The sequence below is a fragment of the Garra rufa genome, chromosome 6 (genome assembly GCF_049309525.1).
Source record: "Garra rufa chromosome 6, GarRuf1.0, whole genome shotgun sequence".
Classification (NCBI taxonomy): domain Eukaryota; kingdom Metazoa; phylum Chordata; class Actinopteri; order Cypriniformes; family Cyprinidae; genus Garra; species Garra rufa.
The window spans coordinates 5,224,796-5,250,972 of NC_133366.1; the positions used below are offsets into that span (position 1 = coordinate 5,224,796).

General features: G+C 36.2%; 1 protein-coding gene across 1 annotated transcript; it reads right to left on the reverse strand.

The window, feature by feature from the left end:
* Positions 1–2,331: 2,331 nt before the first annotated feature.
* Positions 2,332–20,134, reverse strand: LOC141336347 (adhesion G protein-coupled receptor E1-like). Its single transcript, XM_073841919.1, has 17 exons — positions 20,121–20,134; positions 19,656–20,026; positions 8,098–8,478; positions 7,960–8,016; positions 6,951–7,337; positions 5,910–5,941; positions 5,620–5,697; positions 5,321–5,507; positions 4,673–4,789; positions 4,361–4,542; positions 4,090–4,251; positions 3,806–4,012; positions 3,496–3,728; positions 3,295–3,361; positions 3,123–3,214; positions 2,864–3,026; positions 2,332–2,388 (listed from the first exon to the last, which is right to left on the reverse strand). Exons 1-17 carry the CDS (start codon positions 20,132–20,134, stop codon positions 2,332–2,334), a joined length of 2,787 nt encoding a protein of 928 aa, XP_073698020.1.
* Between the last annotated feature and the right edge of the window lie 6,043 nt (positions 20,135–26,177).

The window sequence follows — 26,177 nt, forward strand, 5'->3', positions numbered from 1 at the left end:
AAGTTTATATTTGGCTGTTGTCCTTCAATTTCATACACTGTGCTTTATGTCTTTTGTACTCTACGGCCTCTTTCTTGTCACATAATTGAATAAATTTACGTCCAATCAGTTTTACCACAGTAAATTGGCAGGGTAATAAGAAGCAAAAAGAACAGTGCATTATAGTAAAATAAACCCTTTTAGAGTGATACAAATCTGTGTCTGGGACGTGACCATGCTGTCAGGGTTTATTTTGCAATAACGAACATTTATTATTCCTTTCTTGATAATTATTTCTGAAAAAAGTAATGCTTTGACTTTGGCCGGCAGATGAACAGGCTGTAAAGCAATTTATTGCTGATAAACCGATGATATTTGTAAAATCTATGAGACTTATTTTTCGTTAAAGACCTAATCTTATCACTGCTCAGTAGTTATGATCTACTGAGATTACACAAAAATTCAAAGGTCGCATACACAATAAAAAATGTACATAAATGTATGCAAACTTTTAATCCCTTTGGGTTGAACATGTTAATGCAATCCTGTCAATCGTGACAAACAAATACGATTTTTTTTATATATACAAATGCTCTACATAAATGTCTTTGGCTATAGACATATTGTCGGCCCAGATCCGGCCCACATCCGGAACATGTGGAATGATGATCTAGCCATCATGCAACATGGAATGATAGCACCTGGGTGGACCGTGCCTGTTTGCCAAATCTGGGCCAAAAGCAGGCCATATGTAAAAGCAATGCCACATGTCAACCAAAACCAAAGAAATAAACCACAACTGGACCTTATCTGAGCCACAAAATCTCTATATATTAAATATGGATTCATCTCAGCCTTAAGAAACTCATTAACAGGCAAAATTACGGAAGGAAAGAAGAGAACGGAAAAAAAGAGACAGATAAAAACACAACTTACTTCAGCCACAGCCTTAGATGAAATTAACTGAATATAAAAGACATTAAATCTCTGAAGATCATAGCAGAGGAGAATTAAACAACTCCACAAACAGCATTACCGGCTTCATGTATTAGCGTATCAGAGCGAATCAGAAAGAATCAGATAATTCGATTAGAAGTGTTGAAACAACCCAAAGAGCCAAATTCCACAAAGAGGCCCATGATATGCAATTGCAAATGAGTAAAACATGTATGTCACCTCTTTTGTATATCATGTTGAAAATAAAGTGTTATAGGTTTCACAATTTTAAAGGGCAATCGCAATAAAGTGTTAACAGATATTTAGCAGATACTGATACTCTAATGAGAGTTAGTAGATATGAAGGTGCAATGCTACTTATTGTCGACAGAATGTTAAAAAAAAGAGACCATCAACAAGTGTTGCCTTCACCCTGCGGCCAGGTGAGTGTTTCATAATGTAGACAGGATTTGACAGTTTCACATTCATTTGAAGTAATTCTCTATCAGGTTTTTGTCTATTTTAACCCAATGAATTGGACTGCATGGTTGCTGTAACTTTGGCAGCAGCTGAATACTGATCATTAGTCAGTCTATTACATAATTAATTTATTAACATATTTTGTAACAGAAATGCATTACAATTATTCAGAAAAACCTCAATGTGACCTGAACAAAGGCAAAAGGAAATTCATGTTCCAATACAAAATTCAAAGTTAAGTGACAATGCAGATTAGTTTTGAACGTAAACAGAACTGAACAGAAAACATTAGCTCCTTATTAAATGTTTTTCACTACACCAGTAACACGTGTGTCCTTCATTCCTGCAAACAGTATTTTCTATGAGGCATATGAATATTTAACATGCAGTAAAATATTTAAAGTAATCAACTGTAAAATGGATCTTTATACAGAAAATAATGTAATTAAGTTGGAGCTTTCTGAACTCAACAAGGAAAGATAACATTGTAAACATTTGTTAATCACAATAAACTGTATGATTCCATACACATCATTTATTTCCCTTTACCATGCATATATTTCATATTGTTTAGGAGTTTTTCCTTTTTAATTTGCCATCTTCTACTTGAAAGTATTTAAGTGTGATTATTTTAAGAAAGCTGTAAAAATATGCTTTTTACCCTCCACCAATAAAAAAAAAAAAAAAAAAAAAAACATTTAAAGAGGACTAAATAAAACACTTCAGCAGTAAAACAGCTTTACATCAGTAGTATTAAAAGCTATAAAATATGACACTTAAATAAACATGTTTTTCTAACGTGTAAAAAGGAGCAATGACTCTGACATGTAACATCCAAAAAACATAGATTTTTTTGTTTATCTATTTATTTATTTTTAATCACCTGTATTTCAGTGGCACTTAAAAAGAATGCATTACTTTCTGAACATGCTGTCCTCAGGGTTTTTTGACACAGCAAAGACATCTGAAGAATTTCCTGTACTGCTGTCTGACCTGGACAAGAATGAGAAGAGAGGAACTGAATGACTGATCAATGTAACATCTGAAACTCATGAACCAGAATAGAGTTTGTTAATAATTAACCAGTAAGAAAAATAGTATATAATTTTTTTTAGAAACAAATATTCATGATTTTTTTTTAAGATGTGAAGATACTGAAAAATAAAGAAAGAAAGAAACTGACAAAATAAAGAAAAATACTTTACAATCTGACATTGACTTGAAAAACCAGAGCCTAAAATTGTATTTGTAATTTTAAAAGCTTGGAGATGAAAGACATTCGGTGTCGATTTATATTTGAGTTTGAATAGTTTAGGCTCATTTGAACATTCTGTCAAAGGAAAGAAATGGAAAAGTAAAAGATTAAACAAACTTTCTCTGATATTCCTTTCTAAAAGTTGCAGATCACCAAAATAAGAACAGTAAAAACATCCTACATATTACACAAGTAAACTGAGTGATGTCTGACCTCATTATTGAGAACACAATAGATCAGGAAGATGAAGGTTCCCTGCTGGGAGTTCAAGATCAGGAAGAGGATCTCCAGCACCTTACTGTCATTAGTGAAGAAACCCAGAATCCAGGAGCAACCAAGAACCACAAACTGAGCCAGTGTTTTGAACACTAAAATCCTGCAGAAAAAAAATAAAATAAAATAAAATAAAACGCATTGATATGTCTTTGTTGACTATGTAATTTTCTATAATGAGACTAAATCATACTGTTACTTGGTTTGTTTCATCTGTGAAACTTCAGCATTGAGATTTTTGAGAGCTGAGCTCAGACTGATGACAATTTTGATGAAGAGAATCATGTTTGACTGCAAAGTAGGAGAGCAGTTAATCACCTTGTTTTCCTTATAATATAGAAGTCATGAGAAATAAAAAAAAATGTGTTTACTGCTAGTATAATGCAAACAGGACCAAGAAAACTCCAGATGAAGCCTTTATCCATTTTAATCCAGCACCTGTTTAGAGAAACAAATAATACAATATAATAACTGAATGAATTCATCAATTTCACTTGCTGACTGATGAAATATTAGAGATTGTAATTGTGTGCATGATTTCTAATCAAATCAATTCAACAACAACAACTCACTGTTCACTGCCGTAGCCTTCAGGAACCAGACCGACAGACACACAAACCACAACCAGCGCAACCAGATATCCAATCACACACAAGTATCCACTGCTAAGGAGCTCCTTCTTTCTGGAGCTGATCTTTGATAGGTTCCTCACACAGATGAAGAGCATCACAGCTTCGATGAACATCCACACAAAGCCGGAGAGAAAGAGGAAGTGCAGAAGGCCTGAGATCACGGCACACAACACCTGGAGACCATGAGAGACGGTTATGATGATTCTCAGTGAGGCTGTGCTGAGCTGTAGGGCTCCTTCATCATTCTCACCTGCTGAGGCCGTATGACGCTCAGGAACTGCTGTGTGAGCAGGAACAGAAGGTGAGCCAACAGAAGACTGATGCAGATGTTGATTCGAGCCACATTATTGACTCCAGGACTCCACTGACAAAGGACAAAGCTCAACAGGGCCAGAATGAAGAACACCAGCCCCACGATCACACACACCAAATTCAACAGATCCATCTGTGAGTCGCTCTGAGAATAAACATGTCAGAGTACATGAGTGACAAATCTGTGCTGTTCTTCAGTGTTGACTAGAAATGTTCTCGTACCTCTGGTGGGCGGTTGATTTGCATGATGAGAGCGAATGTTGACAGATGATCACAGGAACACACAGTGTAGCTGCTGTTGGTCTCTAAAACAGAACAACCATCTACAATCCACTCGCTGATATTCCAGTACACACAGGACAGAGAACCACTGGGATCAAACTCCTGCAAACAGAAGAATGAACATAAAGAAAATATCAGAACATTGAATATGAGATATTTTAAGATTAAGTTCATCAGTGCTCAGGTGACGAAAGCACATTTAGTCTCTCACTCTGATGTGTTTAAAGGTGAAGTTGACAGGTTTGGTGAGTTTAGTGTTGGTGGTTTTGGGAAGAGTAACTGAGATCACAGTGGACATCATGGTTTTATTCGTGTCTTTTGGTGTGTTGAAGAAGCCTGGCTTCAGTAGATCCTCCATCGTGTTGTAGCTCATGAAAGCCACAGCAGCTGATCCTGAGTGACAGAAACAGAAGCTTACATACTATGTAAAAACAAAAATAAATGTGCTTTAGTTGTAATAATATGATATCTCTCTGATTAATTTTTTATTATTATTTTTAACAAACTAAAACATTTGACATACTCTCAATGTTGTTCTTGGCGATCCCAATCAGATCAATGTCCACAGAAGTACTTGTTGTGTCAAGTCGAGGGATTTTCTCTAAGGTGACCTGTGGTCCAACCATGAAGACTTGGCCCTCTGATTAAATAATAATAATAATCAAATAAACTATTGAGTACTGTTGGGCTTTCATTTCTGATGTAGTTAAAACTCTTCAGAGACTTTAACCTCCAGAATGTCCTTAAAATCAAATGCTGTAATTTATTACCAGCATAAATTGCACCGTTGACAAAATAAAAAAATAAATAATTAAAATAAAAAAATAATACAGGCAAGTGTTTCCTGCTGTCTTATCTCTTATCTCCACCTTATTTTTCAATGTGGAAGTAAGCCTAAGAGTGAGACTTCAGGTTCATTAGCTACTATAGGGAAATAACGAAAAGGATAACAAAGTGCATTAATGGTACAACTGTTTGCTTAAAAGTATGATAATCCATCAAAATAATGTGGTAAGACTCACCATTTTGCCCACTATTCGCCCTATGCCCACTCTTATGGGAAACACTATTAAATAGCTACAACCCACTACTGCTCTCCACACTAAATAAAATCACTGACATTATATATAATCAGAATTTCCTCTTTATTAATAATTGTGTTTCCACTTACCCACAGCAGCAAGAGCAAAACTGACTCTGTCACTACTGCCTGTCGGCTTCACCAATGTAGAAACGAGTTTCTCGTTGGCTTTTAACACACGGTTTCCATAGGAGGCTAGTTCAGATGAGTTTGCTGCAGATGACTCTACAATCTTTTCTGAAGTGTTCATGACCATATTCAAAATGTTTTCCACAGTCTAGTTTATAGATTACAAAAAATGCAGTTATTGTACATGCCTGCAACATCAATCATTAATGTAATCACACAGATATGATTATTGTATAATTTTATACTGTATGAGGACTTACATCCAGAGGAAGCACTTGAGCTGTGATGTTCTCTATCTGCTCAAAAAGATTTTGAAAACATCCTCCAGAGGTCTGACTCTGAAATCAGAATTGAGCTTTATACCATAAATAAACCAGACTCTGGGGTTTTAGTTAATAGCGAACAAAAGTAAGTGCACACATCCAGCAATAAATAGAAAATCACACTTATATTTTTCATATCTGCAACATTTTACTGCACTGCTCTTTGGACTATTATTGATAGAAGCTGAGTCTAACTCTAAAACTTTAATTTCAGAAACTCAACTTACAGTGCATCCTTCCTGTAGTGTAATATTTATACCTGCAATGACAAAAATCAACAGATGCAACCATGAGTGTGGGAAATAAACACATTTTTTGTAGTTTCATTGTGATAAAACATGACTAATATGTCATTCATTCTCCGCACAGTCATGTCCAATCATATGGAAACATAAATTCTTAATATTCCTAAACATTTCATTTGCACACTGACGCTCAAGACATAATATCCAATATTCACGGTCTTTCACAGCCTTTTTTAAAGCAACACCATATAACTTTTTTATCCCTCTACAGCTTGGAAGCGGAATTGTCCATTACCGCTGTCGTAAATAATTTAGCCTACCGTCGCGTCACATGCACGATTTTTGTTTGGAGGCTATCCAGGACCGGCTTTGGAAATAATGATGTCCAGTGACAAGGTAGATTATGTTGCATGAATTTACGAAAGTATGAAAACGAAATAAAACATAATAATGACATTGTTTGCTATTTATTTTTGCCGTAAAGCAAGTCACATTTGTAGTCTCATTTGAACTACAAAACCGCTACTGGACGACCCAAACTTACATAGTGCTGTTATGGCCGATAAAAGGTCGCAAAGCGAATGCGGAAGTGCCGTTTCACCGTTATGAGTTGATGAACCACTGACACGAGTTCGGAAACATTAATTTAAGGTAAAATAAACCTCTTTGGTGTTGCTTTAAAGCTTGAAGTAGGTCACCATTCACTGCCTTTTAATGCTGCTTACATCTAAAAGTTTGGGTGAATAGTGAAGAACATTTTACACCCCTCATCTTTATCTAGAGACACAAACACACTCAAACTCAATTCTTCAGATCCACAAGCATTTAGTCAAAACACAGTCAACAGAGGAAACAATAGACTACATTACCAGCTGAGCTTGTCTCTGGTGCGACTGTTGAAAAAGTGGCAATGATATTAGTAACAACTGAAACTGAAAAAACTGAACTGAAACAAACAATGACTGATAAATATCAATGAACAAGGACAGAAATAATACAAAAGACTCATGTAATTATAATTACCTGCACAGTATGCTGCTTGGTAGATAGTTGGAGTAACCAGCTCATAGACATAATAATTGCCTGGGCAGGCTTTGACTTTAATGGGGTAAGACCCGTAATAGCAGCAGTAATTGTCCCAGTGACCGCAGACATCTCGAGTGACGACTCCATCCTCAATTGTAGGGTGTCCTCCACGAATCCACAGTGGGTAAAGAGCGCCACAACTATAGACTTCAACACACTTGTCTTGGATCCGAGTGCTCACACCATTAATGAAGAGACGATACCAGCCGCTCCAGGTGATACATCTGTCACACTTGGTCAAGGGATTTGATGGCTGACTGCTGTTGGCTCTCCACTGATCGTCCAGCACAGTGTAGTTGTAGCAGGGGTCAACAGAGGGATAAACTGGAATGAAAATATATATGAATTCAAATGCTGCATAATTTGGTGCTAGTATGGCCCAGTTTCACAGACAGGGCTTAGACTAAGGATTAGACCCTAGTTCAGTTAAGACATTTAAGTGATTTTTGATAAACATGCTTAGAAAAAAAATAATGGTGTGCATCTTGAGACAAAACAAAGGCACTGATTTATTTTAAGATCAGTCAGTGCTATTTCTTTCAGTTGAAACAGCTCAGATTTACATTTTAGTCTAGGAATAGGCTGAAGCCTTGTCTGTGAAACCAGGGGTGTGTGTAACGTTGGAGACTTCTTTATGCCAGTAAAAGGAGAAGGTGTTCAGGTACACTCTTAAAAATAAAGATGCTTCATGATGCCATAGAAGAACCCTTTTTGTCTAAATGGTTCCTTAAACATCTGAAGAACCTTTCTGTTTCACAAAAGGTTCTTTGCGGTGAAACATCGGTTTGATTTTCTAATTTATCAACACAAAAGGAATTTGAGCTGAATACTGACACTTTTGGCTAGCTTGCTTCCTTGACTCATATTTGATTCACTTGACAAGCAAACCCTAGAATACAGATCATCACACCAGGCCACAAAATAGACCAATAGTGTGTTACATTACCAGTTGAGATGGTTGCTGGTGTGACGGCTGTAGAGCTGGTGTTGATGCTGCTAACATCTGAAAGTGTGGATGAATAGTGATGAATGAACAGAGACACACATTGAATGTGTAGAAAAGGTCTAATGTGAATATAATCACCTGCACAGTATGCTGAATCACAGCGAGTTGGTTTAACCAGCTCATAGACATAATAATTGCCTGGACAGGCTTTGACTTTAATGGGAAAAGACCTAGTATAGCAGCAGAAATCGCTCCATTGAGCGCAGGCCTCTCGAGTGACGACTCCATCCTCAACTGTTGGGTGTCCACCAGGTATTGACAGTGCGGCATAAGTGCCACAATGATTCTGTGTAACACATGTCTCTGGGATATGAGCACTCACACTGTTCATGAAGAGACGATACCAGCCGCTCCAGGTCACTGACCTGTCACACTTTGCTGGAACTCTAGGTATACTAGTAAAGGCTCTCCATGGTTCGTCCAGCACAGTGTAGTTGTAGCAGGGGTCAGACAGATTTGCTGTTATGGGGAAAAAAATACATTTCTTTTTATTTAGCATTAACATAACTTAGCAGTTGTTCACATACATTATCTTTCAAAAATACAGACAGTATTACTGGAGTCAACAAAAATGTTGATTTACAGTTTTACATTTACAGTTAAAACATTACAGCACACTACATTACCAGCTGTGGTTGTCTCTTGTGAGACAGTTATACAGGCCAAGACATCTGAAAAAAAGATAACGATACAAAACATATATCAACATTAGAAAGGAAGTAACTTTCCCCAACACTGTTCGTGTCACATATTTGCATTTTTAAAAAAGCAACAAACAAAACTCACAGTTTATACTTACACAGCAGAACAGAGATCAGTGCTCTTATGAAACCTGTAATTAAATATGAAGAAATAAAATCCTACATTCATCGTCTGACCAAAAATTTTCTTAATGTTTTTGGTTTAGTGTTACCCAACTATTACATGCTATTCATTACAATCAATACAATCAGTCTGCTAAATAAATACATACATACTTACCAGCCTGAAAGGAAGCCATTGACAGTTTTGACAGGTGGGTGTATTTATCTTCATCCAAATGCCAAATGTTCAGAGAGAGACTAAAAAAAAAAAAAAAATCTGCTGTTTACTTCTGTATCTTTTTCTTCAATTCCACTGCATTTATAAATTAAAATTTTAAAAATGAATCATTTATTGTCAAAGCATAATTAAATACATAATGAAACGATTCTCGTATAGATATTACCACTGCTGGGAGTAATGCATCACAAGTAAAACTAGTTACGTAGTTACAAGTTACGTAATCAGGTATATTTTAATGAATATAAGTGAATATTAACCACATTGCTTTTTAAGCTTACAATGAAATATCCGAGTTTAGAGTAATTAATAAAAAATTATATATCCTTAAAAATGTTAAAGGATTTATAGTGAGTCCGGACCTAATCAAAGCCCAAATTGCTCAGCTGTAACTACAAATCACAGACATAATCACACATCACACTGCAAAAAAAAAAAAAAGCTTATCTCACTTAGTATTTTTGGCTAGTTTCTAGTCTGCCAATGGGGTATGTAAAATACTCTTGTTTCATGAATATTTTCCTAAAATACTCTAGGGGGGAAACTAAATTAAGTGCATTTAGCTAAAACAAGATTAAATATCATATGTCATTTTGCTTATCTAGTAAATGCATCTTAATTTAAGCATTTTTATTTATTTTGACTAGAAACAAGATAAACATTTTTTATCTTATCAGTGTTTGATTTACAGAGACTGTTCATCATCATAAGCAGAAAGATCTTACCTGATGTGAGCTGATATACAGCGATCCTCACCGACACAACTGACTGCTTAAATATTAAAATATCTCTGTGTTTTCAGATATTTATAGACAAGTTACCAGACCATCATTCTGATAAGGAAATACAAGCTGTAGTCCACCGTTTCCTCCTCAAATTCAAATTCAAAAACAAATGGATGCATGTAAAACTCCCATTTGCAATTCCTTGTCAGTGCATTTTTATATAAACTTTACTTTTGCTATCTAGCTGGAATATTATACTTGAATATCTAATATTTTCACCTTCATTTGCCGTAGCTAACTCCCTGGTTTGATCAGATTTACCCCAAGAAATCCAATATTGACCATTACTTTTTTGTTTTCTTCTTAGTTGTCATTACTAATCCCATTTATTCTTCTTCAGTAAGATGCATTTTTTTAATTAATAAATTGTTTAGTTCTTCATTAATTATACATTAACTTGTGATTATCTGTGCATTAATTAAACATAAATTAATGCACATTTGTTCACACTTATTGTAAAGTGTTACCGATATTCTTATAAACGTGTTTCGTACAGAGCTTTTAGTCTTTTGTATAAAAAAAAGAAAAATTATTTTTATTGTATTGTATTTATTCTGTTATACATAGATTTTGTACTTGCATATTGTATATTTAGATTATTGTACTGCATTTATATTATCTTCATAACAAAAGCATAAAAAATATAACTTGACCTGAATGAAACTGAAATACAGTTATTTATGTGCTAAAACCTAATACAAACCATTGGACAATGAAGACTTATTCTGAATTTGAGCCATCAGCTGTTCATTAAGTGATATAACGCCAACTTTAACAAAACAATTCGCAACCATTCAAACAAACAAACCCTTTATTTAGCAAAACGTTTCAGTTTCATGTCATATTTAATGCTGCGTTTATTTCAGATGACACATTTATTAAAAATCAAATACTAACAACTACTAAAGTGTTTTATGTTGACTACATTATATTCAACCCTAGACATGTTTACAGAAAATCATGTTAAATACATGATAATACTTACATGTATATATCTATCTTAACACATTTATCATGCCTCTCACTTCGGTTTTGGTCAGAGAATTTCATTCAGATGTGAAATATATTGCTGGTCACTTTTTACTCTTATGTGTCATTAGTCAGTCAGACAGAAAGTCCCACACTAACTCACATCAATGGTTGAGTCAGAAGTTGACATGCTAAGACAAATAAACAGATCAATGTTAATGAAAGTATCTTTCACTCTTCAGAAAGTCAAACGTTAAACTGGGTCACAAAATTGAAGATTTAAGGGTCAAGAGCCCAACTAATGCAAACATTGACCACTATAATGGTTGCTTAATTATTTTTAAGTTCAGCAGCTCCCTTAACATTTTAAGTTAAATCAAGTCAATGTAACTTATTTTATTGTCATGAGTTGAAATGACTTTTAGTTCTAAATTGATTTAACTTAAAATTTTAAGGCAGCTGCTGAACTGAAAGTTTTTAGTTGAAACTTGTGAAATCGTTTTACAGTGCAGTAAAACTAAAGCATAAACAAGAACATCAAAGCAATTTACATTTATCTTGCAGTCAGGTGAGTGCATTATGGTTTAGATGTGGTTACTCATACAAATACTTTTGTTTAGTACAAACAGATCTTACTCTAGATAACCTGTGAGATACGAAATTGGACACGACTGAAAATGCAACCAATTGCTGATGCTGAATGATGTTTGAGAGTATGAGGAAGATCAGAATCTTTTAGTTTGCATCATTCAATTGATTTAGTCAGACAAGAGTCATCTGCATAATAAAGGTAAATGAAAACCTAATATGACACAGACTACAGCTTATTGATTAGTGGTAAGATCTAAACTGTATTCTGCGGTTGAAATCATAAATATGATTGCATCTTTATTTGTTATGTTTTTTTATTTATTTATTTAAAGCTACTACATTCAGAATTTACAGTACTTGTTTTATTACATTTCATTTTATGTTAGCACATGCTAATGCAAACATTGTAGACAAGCTATTTGATCTAGGGCTTAGATCTGACATGATTGGAGCTAAAAGGAAATATGTGAAGACATGTTCTAAATCAAACTATATATTTTGGACAACATTGTTGCAAACTGAACATTCTCTGCTTAAAGAGAGCAACCATACATTTTCTTATTTTATATCCATTCATTCATTTTTCATTTAAGCCATTTATACATTTTTTATTGACTCTTTCATTGATCAGTCATTTGATATTATTTTTCATTGTTGTTTGATCTTTTCATTGTGTGGTTTCAATAAATATTTGTCTTTACGTTCACATGTCTTCATTTTGAAACGTTAATATCACAGGTTGGTGTTATGAAGCAGTGATGTATATTTCATGTTATAAATATGAAGATATATTTTTAAGCAACGATTTTATACTTTATTAACATATCTTTATTGCGAGGATTACCCCTTGAGATGAAACATCTCGTTTTCAAGGGGGTCCTCCAGTACATCACAGTAAAAGGAAAAAAAAAGAACCAAGACAGCAGAGCAAAAATCACAGTCAAAGACAGCATAATAATACACAACAACACACGACACACACACACACACACACACACACACACACACACACACACACACATGTTGGGTTTACATGTTTTATGGGGACATTCCATAGGCGTAATGGTTTTTATACTGTACAAACCGTATTTTCTATTGCCCTACACCTACCCCACACCTAAACCTAGCCCTCACAGGAGATTGTGCACACTTTTACTTCCTCAAAAAAAACTCATTGTGCATGATTTATAAGCCTGTTTCCTCATGGGGACCTAAGAAATGTCCCCACAAGGTCAAAATCTACTGGTATTACTATCCTTGTGGGGACATTTGGTCCCCACAACGTGATGAATACCAGGTACACACACACACACACACACACACACACACACACACACACACACACACACCAGCTCACAATGCTCAACCCCACCCCACCCAACACAAACCCCACATGTGACAGAAGAACAACCCCATGACTAACATTGCACAAGATCAAAGACTGAGAAGAACACAAACAAAAACATTGATAATGATGATAATGATAATAATAATAATAATATCCAAAATCAAACAAACAAAACTACAAGCAAAGACAAATGTTCCGAAGATGTTCCCCAAGAGCCCTTCGGAACGCAGAAAATGAAGTTAAAGAGCGAACAGATAAAGGAAGATTATTCCAATCATATGGAGCCTTAAAGCAAAATGCATATTTCCCTACCTCTCTTTTGACTCTAGGAACAAAAAAAAAAAATCTGACAATTGTGTCGCAGACTGTAAAGCGTATTATAAAGCACAAGATGTTGCTTGAGATAAATAGGATAATTAAAATAAAAACTTTTGAAAATAAACTGTAACCAGTGAAACTGTCTCCTGGCAGAAGGTGCAAACCAGGACAACTCTCTGTACAACACACAACGGTGTGTCCTAAAGGGACAGCGGAGAACAAAACGGCAAAGACTGTTGTAGACCACATCAATGGAGTGAAGACAAGAGGCAGTAGTGTTCTGATAAATAATATCAGCATAGTCCAAAATAGGCAGGAGCAGCTGTGAGACTATTCTTTTCCTGACCAGAAAATTAAAACATTTAACAGATTGATAAAGTATTTTAAGACGAGAATTGAGTTTATTTGTCACTGCTTGTACATGAGTTTTGAAAGATAAATCAGATTCCAGCCAAACACCAAGATATTTAAAGGTCTTAGTTGACTCCAAAGGAGAGGAGTCAAGAAAACGAAGATTAAGGTTGTTTTCACCTATATTCAAGGCTTTCCTATGGAACAGTAAAGAATAGGACTTCGATTTATTAAGGAGAAGTTTATTAACTAATAGCCACTGCTGTACAGAATTGAAATCGTGTTGTAAAGAGAGGGCTATCCCGGAGATGGTGGGTTTACTACAGTAAATAACTGTATCATCAGCATAAAGATGAATATTACAGTCTGTGCAGCATAGAGGCATATCATTTACAAATATAGAAAATAATAACGGTCCCAGAGAAGAGCCTTGAGGAATGCCTTTTGCTATGCCTGTAAAGTCAGACTGACAACAGGCAACTATTAATTATTAACTATTAGAAAGATATGAACATTTTACATTAATGCTTTAATAAAGCAAAAACAACAGCCAATGAGATATGAAAATTCCAATAGAAACACTGACACTGTTGTACCTCTGGCACAGTGTCTTAAAAGTGTTCACTAAATGCCAAAATACTGGCTTTACTGGATACTAAAAGTGCTTTGCAGGGAATCTCAACCACCATCAATGTGCAAAATCCACCTGGATGGCAGCTACAGGTCCTTCTCAAAAAATTAACATATTGTGATAAAGTTCATTATTTTTTGTAATGTACTGATAAACATTAGACTTTCATATATTTTAGATTCATTACTACACAACTGAAGTAGTTCAAGCCTTTTATTGTTTTAATATTGATGATTTTGGCATACAGCTCATGAAAACCCAAAATTCCTATCTCAAAAAATTAGCATATCATGTAAAAATTTCTCTAAATGAGCTATTAACCTAATCATCTGAATCAACTAATTAACTCTAAACACCTGCAAAAGATTCCCGAGGCTTTTAAAAACTCCCAGCCTGGTTCATTACTCACAGCAAAATCCCCGGTGTTAATTTAACACTCCCAGTGTTAATTGTGGACTCATATATACACTGGCTTCAGTGTTAAAGTTAACACTGAAGCAGTGTTGAAGTTAACACTGAAGCAGTGTTAACGTTAATGAGATAATTAGGTGATTAACGAAGTGATGATTGATCATTATTGAAGACACCTGATGTTAATAAGCAGAATCCCCAAAGGAGAAAACCAACATTTTTAAGCAACCATTACAGTGATCAATGTTTGCATTAGTTAGGCTCTTGACCTGTAAATCTTCAATATTAGGTCTTGTTTGGCTGTAATTACTGAGTTATAACAGCCAGACAAGCCAAGAGCAAAAGTCATCAGGTGGCTTTGACTGTGCTTGACATAATCATCATATAGTGACTTGAGCATTTGACATAGGATTACCTTACAGACTACAAGAAACTGTGAAAAAAAGAGCAATCAGTTTTAGCATAATCAGACAGATGATGAAAAAGTAGTTTAGTTTAATTTGGACACACAGACATGAAGAATCAGCGTGAGAATCACAACAACGGTGACCATCAAAAAGCGTGTTGTAGCCAATCAGAACTCATCCATAACTCCCATCATGCATTGCGGCATGAATAAATGATGAGAGTTCAGAGTTGATCTGTTTATCTGAATATGCTGTTTGTCACCATTGTTGAGATTCATGGGCTGGTTATTGATGTCTATGTGTGCCGACGTGAAACACCTCTCTAAAACAGGTTGTAAAAAAAATCTTTCCAAAAAGTATATGAAGTGCTGGATCTTCTGTGGATAGTCAAGGCCATTACAATAAGAGAGAAAAAAAAAAAAAAACTCACAGATTAGACACGGTGATTCATGTCAAACAATGAATATGTTAAAACACAATCATCACCTGATGATATGAGCTTATGTCTGGCTGCTTTAAATCAAACACAGCAACAAACAAGACCTAGTTTTAAAGATTTACGGGTCAAGAGCCCAACTAATGCAAACATTGACCGCTATAATGGTTACTTAAAAATGTTGGTTTTCTCCTTTGGGGATTCTACTTATTAACATCAGGTGTCTTCAATAATGATCAATCATCACTTCGTTAATCACCTAATTATCTCATTAACTTCAACACTGCTTCAGTGTTAACTTCAACACTGCTTTAGTGTTAACTTTAACACCAAAGCCAGTGTATATATGAGTCCACAATTAACACTGGGAGTGTTAAATTAACACCGGGGATTTTGCTGTGCTCAAAACCGCAATCATGGGTAAGACTGCCGACCTGACTGCTGTCCAGAAGGCCATCATTGACACCCTCAAGCAAGAGGGTAAGACACAGAAAGAAATTTCTGAAAGAATAGGCTGTTCCCAGAGTGCTGTATCAAGGCACCTCAGTGGGAAGTCTGTGGGAAGGAAAAAGTGTGGCAGAAAACGCTGCACAACGAGAAGAGGTGACCGGACCCTGAGGAAGATTGTGGAGAAGGACCGATTCCAGACCTTGGGGGACCTGCGGAAGCAGTGGACTGAGTCTGGAGTAGAAACATCCAGAGCCACTGTGTACAGGCGCCAGGTCAAGCCACTTTTGAACCAGAAACAGCGGCAGAAGCGCCTGACCTGGGCTACAGAGAAGCAGCACTGGACTGTTGCTCAGTGGTCCAAAGTACTTTTTTCAGATGAAAGCAAATTTTGCATGTCATTCGGAAATCAAGGTGCCAGAGTCTGGAGGAAGACTGGGGAGAGGGAAATGCCAAAATACCTGAAGTCCAGTGTCAAGTACCCACAGTCAGTGATGGTCTGGGGTGCCATGTCAGCTGCTGGTGTTGGTCCACTGTGTTTTATCAAGGGCAGGGTCAATGCAGCTAGCTATCAGGAGGTTTTGGAGCATTTCATGCTTCCATCTGCTGAAAAGCTTTATGGAGATGAAGATTTCATTTTTCAGCACGACCTGGCATCTGCTCACAGTGCCAAAACCACTGGTAAATGGTTTACTGATCATGGTATTACTGTGCTCAATTGGCCTGCCAACTCTCCTGACCTGAACCCCATAGAGAATCTGTGGGATATTGTGAAGAGAAAGTTGAGAGACGCAAGACCCAACACTCTGGATGAGCTTAAGGCCGCTATCGAAGCATCCTGTAGTTATTAAAATAAAAAATAAGCAAGCCCTACCCAGGTAACAAAAAAGTAATGCCAAAAGAAATGTAGTGCATTAGTTTCTAAAAAAAAAAAAATAGATGCATGATCACACATCAACACATGTTTGATTAACAAACAGTAAATGTTAATCATCAAAAGCAGAAAATCTTACCTGATGATGTAAACTGAAATACAGCGATCCTCACCTGAGATTAACTGCTTAACTATTAAAATATCTGTGCATTTTGAGATGATTATGGTGAAGTTATCACTCCATTGTTGTGATAAGGAAATATAAGCCCAATTGAATTGTTTCCATCACAATTAAAAATTTAAATACATATTAATCCATGTTAAGCTCACATATATAGTTCCTTGTTAGTGAATTCTCATGAAATCGTGACCATGGCTTTCTAGAAAGTAAGTTACACTGTATTATCTCATTTATTAAAAATTTGCAATTCCCTGGTAGCTTTTTTTAATCAATTTTAACCCAATGACTCCAGCTGATGAATACTAATCATCAGCTCTACATGACATCACAAAACAAACTATTCAGCTACGTAGTTATGAAACATATGCAGTCATGCAACTGAAAAGGAGGAGGCGGGAATGCTTAGGTAAATCTATTAGGTATAGCTAGCTTGTGCCTGTGGGGCTGTCGTTAGAACAGGTTCAGTCTAGTCACGTCAGCATCCAAGCAGGTACTGTGTGTTTAGGTGAGGCTCAAATAGTATCAAGTATCAGGGATGGGTTTCTAAATAAAACACAATCTTGAATCACAATTTGCTATTAACAATTTAAAAGAATGCCATGACCAAGGGTGTTAAATGTTGCACTGAGATCCAGCAAAATTAAAACAGCACAATGTTTTCACAGGCCATAAAGTGACGATTGGCTTTAGATTGGGTCGGTGGAGCTTGGAGCTAACAGGGGAATGATCAGTCTAAGAGGGGTGTGGCACTTGCTTTGAAGGTGTAGCTTATAGGTTGTTTGCACATGACGTCATTGCTATGGCGCGAAATGCAGCTTGAGAGCAGGAAGTGATTTTTCTCCATAGGAATCACTAGCAGAAACTTAAAATGCCTATGTTTTGCATTGCTCAAGGATGCTCGAGAAACCATAAGGAGCTTTTATCATGTATGAAAAATTTGTTGGGGGAACGGCTAGAAATTGAAAAATGTGCAGGAAAAAGTGGCTTGAAAACCTCCGTCTTTGTTCAGGAGGAGAGTCGGATAAAGCTTGTTTGAGCAAATGGTTAAGAAAAGATAATAATATGTTAAGATATTAATAAATGCATATATAAATACAGGGTGAGAGTGAGAATTCACTCAGTGCTAAATGCACACGTAGACAATGTAAGATATTATATTGGTAGTGTTAGAAACTGCGTGCTGGACGAAACGAGACGATAGACAAGATACTAACAAACTGTGCAACATGGATCTAATAAACTTGACATGCATGTAAACTATATGATGATAACACCTATTGACTCATAGGCTACCATGCACATTATTATAGAAAAATCAGTATGCACTATTGGTAAACAAAAAGAGCAGAATAAATTGCATTTTGGCAGTTGTCGTTTTTTAAAGAGAAAGGATAAGACCTCAAGGTAAGCAGGTTTAAGTTTTAGCAACATGTCAAGTTGATTTCATGTCGCATTATTATTGGTCTGGCTGGTCAGCAAACATGGGTTGTGGGAGTGAACACACAGTGTGCGTTGATCAGGCTGAATTTTTAACAATGTCAGAAAATGATCGTAGGCTATCTTTTGTCGCAAGACACACAAGACTGTGACAATGCTGTCTTTGAATGTCTCTCATGTACACTGTAAAAAAAAGTTGATTCAACTTAAAATAGTAAGTGTGACATGCTGCCTTAAAATTTTAAGTTTAGTCAACATGAAATGTTAAGTTGTACTACTTGAAAACGTGGATCATTGAGTTGAGTAAACTTTTTTATTTTTATTTTTATTTTTTTATTTTTTGTTGAAACTTGTTTTTTTTTAAGGTCACAGAAATCACCATGATTGTTTCACAATGCCAATCTTTCGTCTAGGACTTCTGACAATTATGCAGTGTGTTTTTCAGGCTTGAGAGACACAAAAACTTCCCAATAGTAACCATGTTTAAAAATGTGGTTTTTGTGCTGTTTATTGTTTGTGTTATATAATAAATATAATAAAGAAAATATGAAATTTACCTGGATGAAAGTGAAATTCAATTTAATCATTCATTCAACAATACCAATACAAGTCATTGGACAATACAGACTTATTTTGATTAAAACATTAACTGTTCGTTGAGTTTGTTTATAGTTATAAATGTATACACATGTAAAACCCTCACACTTGAAAATATACACTGTAGGCATAAAAATATTAAAAATAATGAACTGTACAATGTGACCTTACAGAGGAATGTCATCAGGTAAGAGCTGAAAAATATAAGGGCACATCATTACGCCAGTTTAACTATTTAATTAATTATTTAATTTAATACATGCATCACAATTAAACATTTACTGCATCTATGATTCAATAAGTTTCAAAGAAGGCATACTACTAATTGAACCAAAAACCGGTACATAAGAAATTACTGTACAGAAATATGTTACTGTATAAATCGCATTACAGATATATAACCAGATTTGATAAATAGTGCTATCAATGTCAGAAAAAAAACATCCAATAATACACCACATTAGCACTTCATTGGTACTCTTATTACAGATTAGTTATCATTTGTTTGAAGTATTGTTAATGGTGTCTTGTTTAGATCCTCTTGTCATTTCTAACAACAAGCTGGAAGCAGAATAATAACATTGTCTGACACTCTGTTAATGTCGATAATTGTAACCCCATTATGCACAATTTTCTGTGTTTCTCCTCTGCTCCTTGCAAACTTTCAATAGAGATGTGTAATAGTTATTCTGTCAGGTAAGCAACTCCTGCTCCTATTAAAGCTATTGGCGCTACTAAACCAATAGCCCCATGTGCTACACATCCAACGATTGCTGCTGCTGCTGCTCCTCCAATCAGCCCTCCTACCACACCTGCTCCAAATAATGTTGCTTTCTGAGTCAGACTCAATGGTTCTTCCAACCCCAATTTTTCCTCCACTTCCAACCTCCCTCTCTGAGCTTCCTTGTACATGTAATGCTGTTCTCTGTTCTCCTCCACCGTGCTGTCTGTCTTCTCTATCAGTTTAGTCGTAAGTGATCGCTTTTCTTCATCTCTGTTATTGAGCACATGATAATCTTCTTTAAACTGTTCAACTAGCTCCATAATCTGCTCATTTGTTGACAGTCCTGGAGTGTCTATCACTGAGGTAATTTGTCCTTTCACCTTCTGCTGATTTTGTTGCCATTTCTCAGTCACTGATTCAAAAGATAATTGTGCTTCACACATCTTTTGTCTCAGTTTCCTGTGGAGCAAAAAAGAATAGACATTATGTGTAAACATGTGCTAAAGAAAAACTATATACCTTCAGTTCAGTGGACTAATTCAAGCATAGATACCTTAAATCAGTCATAATGATTGAGAATGAATGAACATGGAAAATAAGCACTACCTACTGTAGAGGTGAAATCGGATAGTAACCAGAATATATTAGTCACAACACAAAAGGCAAACAGGCAAGTTAAGGATAATTCACTCAACAGGCAGGATGAGCAAGTGTGAAGCCACAAACAGCTAAGCAAATATGCAGAGTATGAACTGAACCACCTTGGAAATCTGAGCAAAGTCCTTTTCTTTCTTTATAGGTGGCTGCTTGGATCAACGGCGGATGAAGGTAAGCATCGGGAGATGCTGGTAAGTATCCAAGGTTGAGTCCAGTAAACAGTCTGTATGTGACTTTAAGACCAGGCAAAGGTGAATGAAACTGATGGTTGCTTTATGCTGGTTTAATAGGCTTTATGCCGAACGTCACATGACCAACCCCGGAAAACAGGTCTCATTGCTTCCGCTTGTCGGAGAACGTGTTAATAGCCGTAATAAATAATGGCGATATCGACGGACTTTTAAGGTAATCAGTTAAACAAGCCAGCTGTTTATTGTGGACGTTTCATTCGATATTTATATATAAATGTTAGTGAAAAGAATAAAAATTTAAAACTTTTATATATCAATCCACATATGTGATGGACATTGGTTATGATCATTTTTAGTGTCTACTTTGAATGAATCTTGAGTAAATCATGTTCATATTTAAAGAGGGATATGCAAAACGCGTGAACCGGAAGCAACGAGACCTGTTTAGCAGAAAACGGAAGCCTGTTGGGCATGAAGCCTATTGTGGTGCAGCAGGTGTGGAGAATCGGAGTTCAGGTTATTGTTAATGTGTTGGCTGATTAGTGAGACCTGACAAGACTGGTGTCTCTGTGACAGTACCCCCTCCTCCAAAGGTGGCTCCTGATGCTCTCTGTCGATGCAGAGGGCGGCTGCAACCCCTAGGAAGTCTGTGCACAAAGATGGGTCAAGTATGTCGTCCCTGGGCATCCAGGATTGTTCCTCTGGGCCGAAATACTAGCCATTGGATTGAGGGTGGTATCTGGAGAAATATGTTGGTGCTGCAGCCTTCTTCCAAGAGACGGAAGAAGGCTCGCCAGATCCGTGAGATGAACTGTGCTCCTCGATTGGACACATGGTAAAACAGTAATTCAGCAGTTTCCATGGTGGTAGGTAATCTGGGTAGAGGGATGAGTTTACATGCCTTAGAGCAGGGGTGGGGAACCTTGATCCTGGAGGGCCGGTGTCCATGCAGAGTTTTAGCTCCAACCCTAAAAAAAAATAAAAAATACCAACGTGTATCCTGAAGACCTTGATTAGAGGGACACCGGCCCTTAAGGATCAATGTTCCCCACCCCTGCCTTAACAAATCAGTCAACTGCCATCAGGATGCATGTATAGGAGTTCGACTCCTATGCCTGTCCAGAAGAGTAAGTCGGAGAGAGGATGGTACTTAGGGCTTCCGCTCTGGACCTCCCAGCCAAGCTGGTTCTGTGAGTAAGGATGTAAGTGGAGCTGTGAGAAAGGACTGAATGAACCAGTGGTAGAAGTTGGCAAATCCGAGGAAACAATGCATTTCTTTTATGGTGGAGGGTAATGGCTATCGCTTAATAGTTTGAACCTTCTTATCATCCATTTGGACTTGATTGCGGTGCAGCAGGTGTGGGGGATCAGAATTCAGGTAAAATCTGAACATGGGACTTGACAAGACTGGTGTCTCCGTGACAATCCTGAAACAGGTAGTCAAAAAAATAGAGACCTGCACGGGACAGTTTTTTTTTTTTTAGTTCCACTCCTGCAGAAATGATACTTTACATTACACTACATTAGATTTAGGGCAGGGGTGGAGTTCGGTGTTTTAAAAAACTATTAAAGTATAAATGTATATAGAATGATCTATATTTTTTTGAAATTCATGCAAAAAATAAAATTTGATCCAAAATGCAAACAACTGAAAGCAATGGAGTATCCTGCATGTCGACATTTTATGCTAAAGGGGTAGCCTGAATGACAAAAAGTGACACCAAGGGGTCCTGACCAAGTGCCACTAATGTGATGAGCTGGGAGTGATGTAGGCTGTCTACTCATACTATAAGTTCCTTAAATACACATTTAAATAACTAAAGCACATGCCTAAACAGAAAATATAGCACATATGAAAATGAATACATTTCGAACTTTAGTCATACAAAATTATTTTTAAATATCAAAGAAAGGCACTTACACAGTCAATTATGCATACACAAGAAAAACAGAATGAAAGAAGTAGATCTCATAGTCCTTTGCACAGTACAGCCACACACAATAAAAATTAAAATAAAAAAAGCTGTGAGCACAGGTGCAGCTTATAAAGCCAGTGAGAAAGTCTTGATTGGTTTGAGACTGGGTGGGTGGAGTTTAGGGCTAACAGGGAAATGAAAAGTCTTTGAGGGTGTAGTTTAGAGCAGGTGATTTCAAACCTGTCCTGAGGGCAAACCTGCCCTGAATATTTTGAACATCTTCCTTATTAGACACTCCCAAATCAGGTCTTGCAGTCTCTAAAATGAGCTGATGATTTGCATCAGGTGTGTCAGATGGAAAAAAAAAAAACATGCAAAACATGCAGGGCAGGGGTGCCACCAGGACAAATAACTGTTTATATCTTCATAACAAATAAGCATCGCATAATAACAAAAACCTGAACTTGACCTACAGTAAATGAAATTAAAATGCAATCGAATCATTCAAGCACCAATACAAGCCATTGGACAATACAGACTTGGTTTGGATTTGGGACCTAAACTGTTCATAAAGTGATGTTTATAGTTATGAAGATACCTATAAAACCCTCACATTTGAAAATATACTTTATACACTGTTGTATGCAGAAGTTAATGCATGCATCACAATTAAACATTTACTTAAACTATGCAATTTCTATTAACTTGCTGGAAGCAGAATAATGAGATTGTCCAATGCTCTGGTAATGTTTGTAATAATTGTAACCCCATCATGCGCAATTGTCTGTGTTTCTCATCTGCTCCTTGCAAACTTTCAATGATCGTGTAATAGTTATTGCACTTCCTTCTGCTATGAGAGCAACTCCTGCTCCTATTAAAGCTATAGGTGCTATAAACCAAATAGCCCCACGCGTTACACATCCAACGACTGCTGCTGCTGCTGTTCCTCCTATTAGTCCTCCTACCACAGCTGCTCCCAATAACGCTGCTTTCTGAGCCAGACTCAGTGGTTCTTCAGCCTCCAAATTTTCCTCCTCTTCCAAATTTTCCAACCTCCATCTTTGAGCTTCCTTGTGCATGTAATGCTGTCCTCCGTTCTCCTCCGCCATGTCTGCTTTCTCTATTAGTTTAGCCACATGTGATTGCTCTTCTTCATCTGTGTTATTGAACACACTATAACCTCCTTTAAACTGTTTGACTAGATCTTTAATCTGCTTATTTGTTGACAGTCCTGGAGTGCTGATCACTGACATGATTCGTCCTTTCAGCTTCTGCTGATTTTGACAGCATGTCTCAGTCACTGATTCAGAAGATAATTCTGCTTCAAACATATTGTGTTGTTTCCTGTGAAGCAAAAAAGGAGAGGTATGATGTGTAAACGTACTAAATAAAACTATATGCATTCAGCTCAGTAGACTAATTCAAGTATAATTATCATGGAAAATAAGCACAACCTAGAGGTGAAATCATGTTGTAACCAGAATATATTGAAACTGCACACAGGTAGTCAAAAATAAAGACCTGCACAGGACAGATTTTTTTATCCTTCCACAAAAATATGTTACTTTTTTCAGTATGTCTTTTGCACATGGTAATCAAGATAAAATGAGGTCTCGATTCAGTCATGCCTGTGTTTTCAGATGTTGCTGGGAAAAATAAATAAAGAAATAAATAAAAAAATAACTTGATTGACTTATGAGCCAAGCCTACAAAACATGCCCAAAAACCAACACATTCTCACTTCCAACTCATCTTGACACTTGGTCAGGACCCCTTGGAATTACTTTACCCCTTTAGCATAATTTTTAGACGTGCAGGGCCCTCCATTGCTTTAAATAAGAAATCATGAATTTTATTGCCATGATTAAATTAGGCTACATATTGGGTATTATTTTTGGCATTATTGGATATGTTTAGGGTATGATTTATTTTTTTATTGGACATTTTTTTTCCAATGTAAACAGTCAAAACACAATTACACTTATTATTTTTATTTTTTCAAAAAGTTGTAAGTCTTCTGAGACATAACAGCATATTTCTGAGAAGAATAAACACAATCGTTGTTTCTATCCACTGTAAAGTTCAGATACTGTGTGCAGTTTGTGCACAAATTCAAAAACTGCTGCCCAAAGAAGCTTTATGTCAGCTTTGGTTCTTCTTCTTCTTAATGGCGGGTGGCAACTAACTTTTAAGGTGCATTTCCACATCTACTGTACTGAAGTGTTCAGCTTTGGTTGTGAAATGCCATTGGCTAATGCCTGTCTCGTGGCTGAAGCGGTATCATTTTCAGTGATTAAAACATTATCATTTTCTCTGTTCTTTGCTTAAAGATATTGTATGGCTTTAGATGACTTGGAATGCAACACATGTTTGTAACACTTTTATACTGCTTTTTTATGGTAAGTTTTTGCAATAAATACCTATGAATAGACTTTTATTTACCTGTTACATATTATATATTGTACAGAAGTGGCTAGGTTTAGGGCAGGGGTGGGGTTAGGTGTTTCAAAATATCTATGAATGCATAAATGTATATAAAATGATTCATACTTTTACAAATGCATTAAACATTTGATGCATAATTTACATTAACATGTACAATAAGTGGAAATGGCTATCTGCAAGAGCAGTGTGCTGTGAGGCAGCCTTCCAAACATAAACACATGTACACAACATCCCTGTAGTCCGTGGTTTAGTTCAAGTTGGTTTTGAAGCTGTAATATATTGGTCAAAAATAACGGATAGCAAACATGCGAGAAAACTGAAAGGATTTTTTTTAAACCTATTAGACCTCACTTAGTACATCTGAGATCATTTGACAGATGCTAGATCTTTTAATCCTGATAACTCATCTCTGGCTTTTTCTTTCTTTCTTTCTTTTTTTCAAACAAGTTAGTGGATTTGATTAAAATAGCTGCATTAACCTGTCTAAGATTACTGTGTGCTCTAATGTTCGTGGGAAAAGGGCACATACATTGAAAGTCTAAACTAAGATTAGCAATGCAGTGATTGGCTGGTGATAAGACAGAAACATAATTTAGTTCAAGGAAACAGTCTAGCGAGTAAAATGTCATAAAAGATTTAACAGATGAATAAAATGTGTAACGGTTTTTTAAAATAACTCCCAATGAGTGCCCACCATTTTTAGTGTTCGTACAGGATATGCATTTTTTCATGTTAAAAGTATTTCATTAAATTGAATTTAATTCATTAAAATTTGAAGCTGATTTTGTTATGCGTGACACCACTGAAGGGGCCATCGGATGCCCGTTTTCTGCAAGTTGACGTCACACAACCAAGAATCTGAGAATGGCTTGATCTAAGATAGGGGTTATAATTTTTTAAGAAAAAAAAAAAAGAACTAAAAAAAAACTGGGTTGTTGTACACACACTGCCAACACACATTTATGTTCAAACAACATATAAAGGTGAATTTTGCATCTGATGACCCCTTTAATGAAAGTTTCTTAAGCCATAATATCCATCTTAAGACATAACTGACCATTTAAATTAGCCGTGCAACATGAAACATTTTGATATTTAAAGAAGTGACTCTACATCTTATTTTAAAATTATTTGATCATCATCATATAGTGGTCTGATTTACTAATCTCATCATCTAATCTAATCTGATCTCTGAGTTCGTTATCTGTTATCTTGCATTATTTAAAGCAGACTACACAGCAAAATCCCCGGTGTTAATTTGTGGACTCATATATACACTGCTTCAGTGTTAACTTCAACACTGCTTCAGTGTTAACTTTAACACTGAAGCCAGTGTTAAAGTTAATGAGATAATTAGGTGATTAACAAAGTGATGATTGATCATTGTTGAAGACAGCTGAT